This window comes from Mugil cephalus, chromosome 12, assembly GCF_022458985.1.
Source record: "Mugil cephalus isolate CIBA_MC_2020 chromosome 12, CIBA_Mcephalus_1.1, whole genome shotgun sequence".
NCBI classification, from domain to species: domain Eukaryota; kingdom Metazoa; phylum Chordata; class Actinopteri; order Mugiliformes; family Mugilidae; genus Mugil; species Mugil cephalus.
Window position 1 is genome coordinate 22,710,204 of NC_061781.1, and position 12,236 is coordinate 22,722,439.

General features: G+C 43.3%; 1 protein-coding gene across 11 annotated transcripts in view; it reads left to right on the plus strand.

Annotated features, from left to right (window-relative positions):
• Positions 1 to 10,688, plus strand: part of LOC125017327 (mitogen-activated protein kinase kinase kinase kinase 4) — a 102,282-nt gene extending 91,594 nt beyond the window's left edge. For 7 of the 11 annotated variants that reach the window (XM_047600301.1, XM_047600303.1, XM_047600308.1 and 4 more), the window contains 8 exons: positions 488 to 676; positions 1,477 to 1,620; positions 3,038 to 3,172; positions 4,228 to 4,328; positions 4,419 to 4,568; positions 5,684 to 5,843; positions 6,319 to 6,458; positions 7,445 to 10,688. In XM_047600301.1, the coding sequence (XP_047456257.1) occupies positions 488 to 676; positions 1,477 to 1,620; positions 3,038 to 3,172; positions 4,228 to 4,328; positions 4,419 to 4,568; positions 5,684 to 5,843; positions 6,319 to 6,458; positions 7,445 to 7,528 (1,103 nt within the window). In that variant the 3' untranslated portion in view covers positions 7,529 to 10,688. The remainder of the gene's footprint in view (positions 1 to 487; positions 677 to 1,476; positions 1,621 to 3,037; positions 3,173 to 4,227; positions 4,329 to 4,418; positions 4,569 to 5,683; positions 5,844 to 6,318; positions 6,459 to 7,444) is intronic. The other 4 variants (XM_047600302.1, XM_047600304.1, XM_047600309.1 and 1 more) reach the window with 1 other exon arrangement.
• Positions 10,689 to 12,236: the final 1,548 nt, after the last annotated feature.

The following is a 12,236-nucleotide window of genomic DNA, read 5'->3' on the forward strand; positions in this document are numbered from 1 at the left end:
CTCGAAGGCTAAAGAGTCCTGAGTGGGTGAAAACCTCCAGAGCAAAGAGAAAAGTTCAAAACAACACGGACTCTGCTCCTCCACCGAGGTCACGGAGTTTATTTGCTGCTCCGGTTTAACAAACAAAGCTTTCTTATCGCAACAGCTCCCATCATCATCATCATCCTCATCCCTCCACCATCAAGGCCAGATCTCACAGGCTCTGATATACCGAGCCATTACCTCACCTGATGCAGCTGGTGACCAGCCGCTGACCTCTTAAACATACCACATTTGTTCAGTCTGCACTGAATGAGTTTAGATTTTCCTCCCAATTTCTCTGAGGAGAGTCTGAGGAGACTCTTTCCGAGGTTTGACGCGTGTCCCAGTTTGTGCAACAGCTTAGAAACGGATGCTGAATCAATGCACCTCTCTAATGCCGACCGTTTGACCGACCCACTCACTCCCCCGCCCGGTGAACTCTGCCTCCTGCACCGTCCCACCTAAGCCCTGCCCTTTGACCTCTTAGGCTACGGGAACGACGCCCGGCTGGCGGAGGCGCTGAGAGCGGACGCGTCTCGGAAGGGCTCCGTGGTCAACGTCAACCCGGTGAACACTCGCCCCCAGAGCGACACGCCGGAGATCCGCAAATACAAGAAGAGGTTCAACTCGGAGATCCTGTGCGCTGCACTCTGGGGTAAGAACGAGAACACGAAGCCTGAGTTATTAAATCACTGTGAAAAAAAAAAAAACGAGTCAAAAATGAATATTTGAACCTGTGTATTATTTCAATAGTTTAATACTGAATGCAAAATGATGATAATAATGTATATTTATAAATAACACTAGGATATAGTAGGTAGGGGGTCCCTACAACGCCGATCAGCCACAACATTATGACCACACTGACAAGTAAATAACATTAACCATGTTGTGATAATTATGTTCTGCTGGGAAACTTTTGGACCTGACATTCATTCATGTGGATGTTACGTAGACGTGTAGCACCCACCTAGACTAGACCAGACCAGACCAGACCGGACACCCCCCACACTCTTTAATGGCAGCCTGGCACAGACACACAAAAATACAATATGATATAGGAACAACTCAAAAATAAAAGCACAAGGTGTTGACCTGGCCTCCAGATTCACTAGATCCCAAACTGATCAAATACCTGTGGGATGATCCACAGAGGCCCCTCCCCTCAACCCATAGGACCCAGAGACCCCCCCACTAACAGCATCCGCCCTCAGAAGGCCCATGTCCGTTCTCTGATGACTCACATTACACGTTATTTATAAAGCAGCATCCAATGACCATCGAAACCCTTGTTTTTTTTTTTGACGTTGTAGATTCTAAACTCACCACCGGGTGGCAGCATAATGCTGATACAGCTACATACTAGTTCCATCTATTCAGGCTTCATGGTGCGTCTCCAGTTGGGGATCAGCGATATTGGGGTTCTCACTAGTGTGTGTGTGTTTGTTTGTGCAGGAGTTAACCTGTTGGTGGGAACCGAGAGCGGCCTGATGCTGCTGGATCGCAGTGGACAGGGGAAAGTTTACCCTCTGATCAACCGACGGCGCTTCCAGCAGATGGACGTCCTGGAGGGTCTCAACGTCCTGGTCACTATATCAGGTACGCACACATGCACACGTGCACGAACACATGTACACGCACACACACACACACACACACACACACAAAGGCACAGTTCAGGTAGAGGAATCAGGTCGACTAAGATGAACTGATCCGTGAGTTGGACAGAAATAAACATGTGGTTGCAAGGACACGGACAGTGGACAAGATCACTGTGAGTGTGAAAATGCACACACATAAAGACACAATCATTAGTGCAGATGTTTGTGCACAAACACAGACAAAATAATTTTGTCTGAGTTCATTATGAGTCAGAAACGGTTTCACTTCTGTTTATCCTGCAGCTCGTAGTTCACCGTCTTGCTTCAGTCTGTCTGTGTGTGTTTTCTCTTGTCTCCTTCTGATCCCGGGTTGTGCGCTTGCTCCCACACACACACACACGCACAGACACACACACACCTGCAAAAACACACAAAAGAAACGTGCTCCATCTTCTCAGACAGAACGCGTTTTGTTGTTTGGACACTTGTCGCACACACTCACATGTTCGGCCGAGTTCCAGGATTTCGCATTCTGAAAGTGCATCCACATTCTTACTTCTCCTCTTTCTCAATATCGCACACAAAGCAGCAGAGCGGCCGCGAGCGTGACAACGGATCGTTTTGAGCTAAGCGGATGTTGAGCAAAGCGTTGCAGTTGGGAGACCACGTCATGTGTGTGTGTGTGTGTGTGGTCTGTGTAACACTGACACACACTCGCTTTCCATGATGGAGGGAAATTGCTTCGGCACACGTCGGTGTCTTTCTATGAAACTACCGCTGCGTTCAAACATTTAAGAAAACACGTCATGGACGCTTGCGTGTGTGTCGTCATCGTCATCGTCATCATCATCATCATCATTATTCATTATGAACACACGGCGTCTAGTGTGTTAGTTGTATCCACAGCATTAACAAGAACAAGCGTAGGAAAGTTTAAATAAGGTTTGATCTATGATCTGTGCAAGGTTCATTCTCTTAATTTAACCGTGCACTCAGTCATTAACTTAATCTACAGTGATTTCTCTTTTTGTTTGAATCTTTACACTCGGCAAGAAGGGGGACTTCATAATTGATCATATCTGAAGTAAGCAGCGATGAACATTTCTGCTGTTCCAGTCTATCTGCACACACACACACAAACACGGTGATATCTGTTTGCACATTTTTTAATTTTTTTTGTGTGGTCTTTATGCAGAGCTTAAAGCAGAGGAAAAAACCCACAAAAAAAAACTCTAAGACGTGAACTTCGCTAACTCTTGGCTGATCAGTGCTGCACTTAAAAGTGCAATCATCTTAAAAAGATGTGTTTTTAAAAGCTGTGTCTGATGGGAGACAGAGCTCCAGAGCTTTGAGGTTGAACGTTTTAAATCTGGAGGAGAAATTAACACCTCGACCTTTTGCTTCCTCGACGGCAGGTAAGAAGAACAAGCTCCGCGTCTACTACCTGTCCTGGCTGAGGAACAAGATCCTGCACAACGACCCCGAGGTGGAGAAGAAGCAGGGCTGGACCACCGTGGGAGACCTGGAGGGCTGCGTGCACTACAAAGTCGGTGAGTAAGATTCTGCACGGAGACGGTCGGGATTTCACCACATTTATCGTTGAAAACGCTGCCGACCTGCTCTTAACTGACGAGTAGGAGATCAAATATGTGGGAATCCCCTGCAGCCTTATAGTCAAGGCAGCTGGAAGGCTCCCACCAGTAAGTTTCCCGTTAGATGTAAACTCACACACATCTGGATGCAAACAGGGGACTTGCAGTTTATAAACTGAGGGGGTTTGCGTGTGCTGAACAATCCCACCGGTGAATGACGAAAGGAAAGCCCTCGATTAGGAAAGAACGACTTAAGGATACATGAATGGAGACGCACCGTCCTGTCTAAAATTCAGAATGTCCTCAGTTGTTTTAGTGTCGCTAACATTGACAGGGCACTTCCTGTTGGAAACTCCTCCGCCTCGATCGGAGCTGTCAGTCATGACATTCATTTCCTGAAGACATTTTTTTTTTTTTTTTTTTTTTTATTCGTATGGATGCATTAATTTCGCGAATCGAGTATCGCGGAAAGTACAGAGTTTCCCAAAGAATTACGGAAATAAAAAAATGTAAATCCGCTTTTTTAAAATAAACTAAATGTGCAACTCTGAAGTAAAATGTTAAAGCCAAGCAGAAACGCTGCTGATTTCAGGATTTGTAAGAGTCTTCTCGCTGGGGTTGGTTCAATTAGATGCATTTATAAAATAAAATAAGTCACTAGAAGTGGAAAACAAGATTTTGTTCCTGTAATTAGATTTGTAAAATAAGATTATAATGCATGGCTTTATTTTTTAGTTTTATTGAAAAATGCTAGCATTCTGTAGTTTTGTTGTTTTTGCGATAAGTCGCAGAAATTGTAACAGGACACAAAACCCAAACTGGTTTCAATACTTTTTGGAAAAAAAAGAAGGAAAAGTGAGATCAGCTACTGAAGATGAACTGATGCAACACATCCACTAACAAACAAATGTCTTGAAAATCTTGAAATCTTCCAGTGTAATGATTTTATGACTGAGATGAGAGGAGAAGTTTAAATAGTTTGAACTTTTGTTGTTTCCTTTTTATTCATCCAGTGAAATATGAAAGGATCAAATTCTTGGTCCTGGCTCTGAAGAACTCGGTGGAGGTCTACGCCTGGGCGCCCAAACCCTACCACAAGTTCATGGCCTTTAAGGTAAATTAAGTAAATAAAGTTAGATTAATACTGAGTGACTGATCTCCAGCTCCTGAAGCCAAACCAAACCACATCTGTTCTGTGCCTCAGTCCTTCGGGGACCTGGTGCACAAACCGCTGCTGGTGGACCTGACTGTGGAGGAGGGCCAGAGGTTAAAGGTCATCTATGGCTCCTGCTCAGGCTTTCACGCTGTGGACGTTGACTCCGGCGCCGTCTACGACATCTACCTGCCTACTCACGTAAGATGAGATGAGAGATGAAGCTTTATTTCTCTTTGACTGGGCTCAACAGGCCGGGACACTTGTTCTTGCTCCGGGAGCTGAAGTCACCCTGAGTCGTTAATCACAACGCCGCCATATTGGCAGGAAATCGCTCTTTTCTAATGACTATTCTGTCGGTAGCCGTGAGCAACTAACTAATTAACCTGAGGCTGTTGTGCCCCAGGAAAGAAGCAAAGTTGAGATCATTTTATCATTTAAATCTTTAATTGATTAGACATTTTTACAGATTTTTTTTTTAATTTTCCCCCCAAAATGTTATTATTTTAAATACACATTAACATGAATCCAACATATTTTAGTAAAGGGATAAACGGAGGCAGAAGATGTTATTTTTCACACAGAGCTCCACACAGTAGGCCCCGCCTCTATCGCTGCTGAGCCAATCACGAGGCTGCATATTACACACTGACTCTGTCAGGTTCCCCGCGATTGACCAAGACACAGTATGTTTATGTTTACAGGAGTTGCCCGGCAACTGTACTATTGCACAAGTTTCAAGTAAAAAAAAAATGAATATTTGAACCTGTATATTATTTAAATAGCTTAATACTGAATGCAAAATGATAATAGTAATGTATATTTATAAATAGCACTAGGCCAAGTTTAATATAGAACACATATAGTAGGTAGAGGGTCCCTACTAAACCTCTCCATCAGTTCGGTCTGAAAAGCGTTGAAGACCTCGGTTTTATAGGATTCACTAAGATCCAATGCAATAAAACGCTCGTTACATTTTGCTGACGAAGAGACGCTGTTTTTAGCCGACAAACTCCAAAGCTGGATGTGCATCATGAAGCCTGGCTGCCTCCATTTGGACCCTCCAGGCTCTTGAATCCTTTCAGTGACTCCAGAGTAGGACGAAGGGAAGTTAATGAGGTAGTTATATATATATCTGGATACTACAGGTCAGGAACATTGTCCCCGCCGGGAGCTGCTTTAATGCTCAAAAGATCAAAAAAATAAGAGGCACGATAAGAGTCTGTGATATGTGATGTTTTGCAGTAACATGCATGTTTTCTGTCGGAGGATGTTTCACTTCCATTAGTGGTTAACGGTCGGTTGCTTCTCTCCAGATCCAGACCAATATCCAGTCTCACGCAATCATCATCCTGCCCAACACGGACGGCATTGAACTTCTGGTGTGCTACGAGGACGAGGGTGTTTACGTCAACACCTACGGCCGCATCACCAAGGACGTGGTGCTGCAGTGGGGGGAGATGCCCACCTCAGTGGGTGAGTCACCTCAGTGGGGGGCAAAGGCCACGTAAACACGTATGTGTTGTGGAGCGGTGGCTCCCGGCGTTTTGACCTAGAAGTGTTTACTCTAGTTACACTCCATCTTTTTCTGATGTCAGACAGTCAGTTTGCACGCTATTATTATAGAGCTGGTTATTTTAGGTGATGGTTTAGCTCTTTAGCTCCACTATTCTAGCCGTCCTTTCTGTTTGTGAGCTGTTTGTACATGATCCTGGTTCTGTAGATGTGGAATATCTGATCCACACGACTCTAATCCAGCCTGTTCTAGGTTAAATGGGTGAAAGGTCTGAAGGAAGTGGAGGTTTCTCTGTTTATAATCATAAAATTATGAATAATGTTAGTTTTTCTTCACAAATCTGCAGCCAAACACCTTCATGAGTTCAAGTAACAACAGTGTTTCTAAGGAAGATCATTCGTCGGTTCGCTAACACACATATGCACCTGTTTGCAGCCTACATTCGTTCCAACCAGATCATGGGTTGGGGCGAGAAGGCCATAGAGATCCGCTCTGTGGAGACCGGCCACCTGGACGGTGTCTTCATGCACAAGAGAGCCCAGAGACTCAAGTTCCTCTGTGAAAGAAACGACAAGGTGAGAGTCTGCTTTTAATCCCTCATCCTTGAATGACGTTAGTAGGTGTTTGGGTTGTCTGAGGTGTAGTGCATAAAAAAATGAATCGGGGAAGTTTCTAATGTATATCAGTGATTTATAAGTTTACTTTAAAAAAATGCAAAAGAAAGACCACTCTGAATTTCTTTTAACTGTCCAATCGCAAACAAATGTGCACTCAGTAGGTGCACGTGAAAAAAAAACTATTATTGCCTTAATCTGACTTTAACTGGACAACTTAAGTTTAGGTAAACACGTCACTCCGACTAATATCGGAGTTCTTTTTATCTGAGTAAGGCACCCAGATAATGAGATTGGAAATCTTTTTACTCTGGCATGTATACGCCTTAATCGGAGTTAAACTAGACAATGCATGTGCGTATGTTCCACAACCGCAGGTAAACAGAGTTGGTAGAAGAACCAGCGCCATCTTATGTGCACCATAAGTAGTGTGTATATTACATACAAGATTAAAAAGTCGTACTATTACCCATCTGGTTGTAAAGGAGGCCGTATTAACCCGCTGAAAAGACACATATCGCCACCTAGTGTGGAGGAGGAGGACATGTTCCCTTCAGTTATTAAATTTTTTCTGTTCCATGTAAACAGGGGCAAGGACTGAGTCATAAAGTTGAGTTTTGAGCATAGCTCCATTAAAACGTGCATGTAAACGGACTGATGGCCATCAAACATGTCAGTAACCTCTGACTTCTAGTTCAGTTTCTCTTGTCTCTTTACTGGGATATTCACACTAAAGGGAACTGAGTCTTTCCTCTTTGGGTTTATTAAGCTGTGATAACACATTATACTGGAAATTAGGTTTTATGGAGTGTGATCTATGGGAATTAGGGTTTTCCTGTAAAGGAAACTTATGGGGGTCGTGATTTTCCCGATGCACGCTGCTCCAACCCTGCAAATTTCCCCACTGTGGGATTAACAACACCTCTTCCCATGTGTGTCGTCCTCAGGTGTTTTTCGCCTCCGTACGGTCCGGAGGCTCCAGCCAGGTCTACTTCATGACTCTGGGCCGAAGCAACCTGCTCAGCTGGTAGAGGTCCACGCCCTGCCCCCTCTCTCTCTCTTCCTTCTCCTCATCCTCCTCCTCCTCATCGTCCTCCACCCTCGCTAACACTGGATCTCAGAACCCACCACTGATGTCTCGTCAGCGCTCGGAAAAAGACAAACAAAAACGCAACAACCGGCCGGCTTCGCCCCTTCACCCCTCCCCGGAGCAGCTGCCGCCACCTAGTAGCTCTCAGCCAACAGCTCGCGTGCAAACATAAATAAAATCAATGGTTACTATATGAAAGGAAGTAGAAATACGTTAAATGTGAATTCAAGAAAAGAGAGCGAGCGACTTCCTGTTTCCCTCTCGGTTTTTCTTGGTGCTCATCAGATCGCGATGGGATAGATTTTGTACCTCTGCTTTGTTTTCCGTGCACCCGGGCTGCTCACTAAGCTTGAGGTCTTCTAAGTACTTGTACTGCTACCTGCCGCTATTACTACTTCTACTACCTTCTGCAGGTCTGCCTCCTGTAAGGGAGCCCCCCCCCCCCCCCCTTAACCCTTACCCCCCTGTTTTTTTTTTTTTTTTTTTTGTCCCACAATCCCACCCCTCTCTGCCCTTTCTCATGAGCGCGGCGGGGGCTGCTGGGGTGTGGGGGGGTGGAGGGGGGGTCAGAGTATGTCGTATTAATGCTACAGTGATGTGTGTAAATGTGCAGTACTTTTGTTTGGTCCAATTACTGCTGCTGACACGCCGGTTAGAAACTAGTTGACGTCAGCCAGGGGTGTAATTGTAAATCCCCACTCCCCCCCCCCTCTCTACCCACCCACCCACCCCCCCACCCTGGGAGCCGGAGGGACTCGTGGAGGTGACAAGCAGGCGGAAGGGACCTAACATGTAAAGGGTTAACGTAAGTCTGGTTATTGACGGGACTCAACAGGAGTGTGTGTGTGTGTAGTCGAAAGTATCGTGTTGTTTTCGGACAGGTGCTAAAAATAAGGGGGCGAGAAAGAGACAGAGACAGAGATCAGAATAGTATTTTTTTGAATCATTACTATTATTATTATTATTATTATTCCTTGAAAATAAGTGTAACTATGTGGATTTAAACATGTCTTTTACCTTTTTTTGTTTTTTTGTTAAATTTACACACATCCACCCACAGTTTGCTTGCTTTGAGAATCACAGACGTGTGCAGGTGTGTTTGTCTAAGAAGAAGAAGAAGAAGAAAGGGATGTGGGTGCCAAAAAAATAAAATAAAAAGAAAGGTGTCTATGTACAATAAATTTAATTTAAACTTCCCGGTTAGTGTCATTTGTCATGTTTTACACCCGAAACCCCCGGAAAAAAAAAAAAAAACCTGAACATGACAACCTATATTCTCACCTGATCTGGAGGAACTTGCTGTGAATGCTCGTGTAAAATAGTGACGGAGCGGTGAAGCAGAGGAGGTAGTTCAGTGTGTGTGTGCAGCCGGATGGACGAAGTGTTAAACTGAATGGGGGGGCAGAGAGGGGAGCGCGCGGGCGGCGGCGCTGGTTTCAGCACAGGAGGCAGGTTTCTAGTTCATTTTCATTTCCATCATTTACGTACGAATGCAATGCACTACGTGTCAAGAATGTAGAAAGACTTATTACTGTGTGGTGGTCCAAGGCATGAGATGATGATTTTTTGTTTTGTTTTAGTTTGTTTTTTGCTTTTTTTTGTTTTTTTGTATCTTGTCACAAGTGTTCAATCCTAGATGTTCGATTTTTCCGGTTAAAGTGATAGAAAGCTGCAGCGGCACAGCCTCTCCAACGTCAGGTGTAGATATCTTTTGATTCCGTTACTTTGAGAATCTGTGCAGACGCGAGCGCCCCGACGATCGAGGACCTCGTTTAATCCAACGCGCAGCGAGCAGACTCTGGATTTGAGCGTCTCGGGACAGAGCAGAGCCTTTTTTTTCCCCTTCACTTTCACTCGGCTGTTTGTGAAGAAGACGTGAAACCAGATTTAATTTTATATCTTTCCCACCCACATACCCACCACTGCTCCTGCTCCTGCTCCAGCTTTTATTCAAATCGTCCGTATGTGTGAAAGTCTCACACATGCCTCCAGCATTGATCTCCGTTTTGGGCTAAGCTGGATTTTCCACATCAACTCTCAAAGATTGCACCATTCAATCCACAAAAAAAAAAAGAGAAAAAAAAGGAATTTGGACTTTGACATCATGTCCAAACATGTCAGGTCACAAACAAGTTTACCTTGGGCGTGTTATCCCCCCCCCCCTCCCACCGACGACAACAATAACACACACACTCAGTGCTTCGACATGTAAAAAGGTCACAGTCAGTCACATAGAGAAGCCGTTCGGACCCCGATGCTGTCGTCTGACTGTGCAGTAGTACCCAGTGTGTGTCTCTTATTGCATCAAGGCCTTTGACGAGTGGCTGTGTTGACTTTTCATGCAAAACTTACGTGGTTATTATCGATATTCTTAACGGGCTAAATAAAGGACGAGTTGCTTATATCGCGGTCGCTCGTCGACTCACGTTGGGAAAAAGTGCCAAGAGGGCAGCATTTAAAAAAAAATAAATAAATAAAAAATGTGTAAACCTATTGTTATGAAAACCACTACTTGGAAATCCTTTTTTTTTTAAGAAAAAAGAAAGAAAAAAGAATGAATCACTTGAAGCATTGTGTATTCTTAAGTTTTAGAGCTAGTTGAGAAGCTTAACGATAGTTTCTGTTGTTTTTCCTGTAAGTCTGTGTACACGTAAATATGCGACTGCGGTGGTTTAATATTATTACACTCACCTTAGGTGGAGAAAATGTTTACAGAGGCAATGTTTTTGTTACACTAATGTCCATCATGGTATTTATGTTTTAACGCATCTTTTGTTTCTGCTTTTCGAGCCCATATTTTTTTTGTTTTTTTGTTTTTTTGTTTTTTTTGGTCATCTCCCTCCCCAACCCACCAACTAACCCACTTACAAAACAATAAAGAACACGCGTGTTGTTCATTTCAGGTATTCACATAGCGCTGCTTCGACATGGAAACATTGCAGTAACGTTCCCCGCAGGCTTGGACGTGAGGCGACGTGTTTTCCCTCTGCTGTTTCTGCCATGCTACTCTAACTTATGTCCTCTCTGTGTATGACAGGAAGTTGTGTATTTTCCTGAATTTTTTTTTTTTTTTCTTTGAATAAACTTTAAAAGTAATTTTACAGGAAAGGTTTTTTTCTTTCTTTTCTCCGTATGCAGCCTCTGCGGTCGTTCGTTCTCACACATGGAAACGTGTTGAAAAGAGGGATTTTGTAACGCGTTGGCTAACACGAAACACGTCCAACACGTCAGTCACACATTTTGTTCCTTTTATTAGAAAGCTGCAGGACACATTAATGGAAAACTATAACTTTTGTTTTTCCAAAAACACAACCTGCACTAAAATAAATAAATAAATAAATAAATAAATAAATAAAATAATAACAACACGACGATACAAGTAGCCATTCAGAAAATGGTATCGGTGTGTCGAAAAGCGTCGACTTCCTGTTGAGGACATCCTGTGGAGTTTGTATGTCTGATCTCAGTCTGAGTGTGCATGTGAAAGAGAAGTAATGACAAATAAAATCTTCTGAGGATGTCTTTTGTAAGACGGAGTCCTGTAAAGAGTTTACTGGTCGGTTTGGCTCATCCAACATTTCAGCCTTCAGTGTTCCTTAGAAATGATGTAGAAATGCAGACGCAGGACGCAGCCTGACACACAAAACACAAAATGATTTAGGATTAAGAACAGCCTCCAAATTCACAATATCCAAAACTGATCAAGTATCTGTGGGATGACCCACTTTATTACGCACACCTTGCTACACCTGCCGCTCACTGGATATTTTCTCTTTTTTGGACCATTCTCTGTTAAATCCTAGAGATGGTTGTGTGTGAAAATCCCAGTAGATCAGCAGTTTCTGAAACACTCAGACTAACAACCATACTACGTTCAAAGTCACTTAAATCCCCTTTCTTCCTTATTCTGATGCTCAGTTTGAACTTCAGCAAATTGTCCTGATCACCTCTACATGAATAAATGCATTAAACTGCAGCCATGTGATTGGCTGATTAGCTGTTTGTGTTAACAAGCAAATGAACATGTGTATCTAATAAAGTGACCAGTGTATATACACAACTCATGGCCTAAAGTGACTTCATGTTGTTGAACAATTCACACTTTGGCGCCCCAAGTGGCAAGAAATGAAATTGCACATCTTTTCCTCAAATACTGTAATTAAACTGTAAGATTTTGTCTTGTGAGTTTAACAGCAACAATGAGAGAGATTTCATGAGCCTTGACCACTGTTGGTTCAGATTTATTTGAACCAACAGAGTGGGCTTAAGATCAAGTTTTCATGAGTGGAAAAAGAGGGTCCTTGTAATAATAATAATAATAATAATAATAATAATAATAATAATAATAACCCCCGAAAATATTACACTAAAACCAAAGCATTAAGAAACCACAGACTTCTATTATTTCATCTTTAATTTGTGACAATAACTGAAACCTTTGGTGAGTTAACACGACCCAGATTACGATGGCTGGACATGATGTGCAGCCCGCACAGATTCTGGCTTTGGTCAACATTTTGTTGTGCTACCACCATGTTTCTTTCCCTGAACCATTTCACCTAAGTTTTACAGCACGTGTGGCGTGTAACATGCTTATTAGGGGCTCAATTATTCCTATTGAACAGATTATCAAAGGTTTTCTTTCTGTT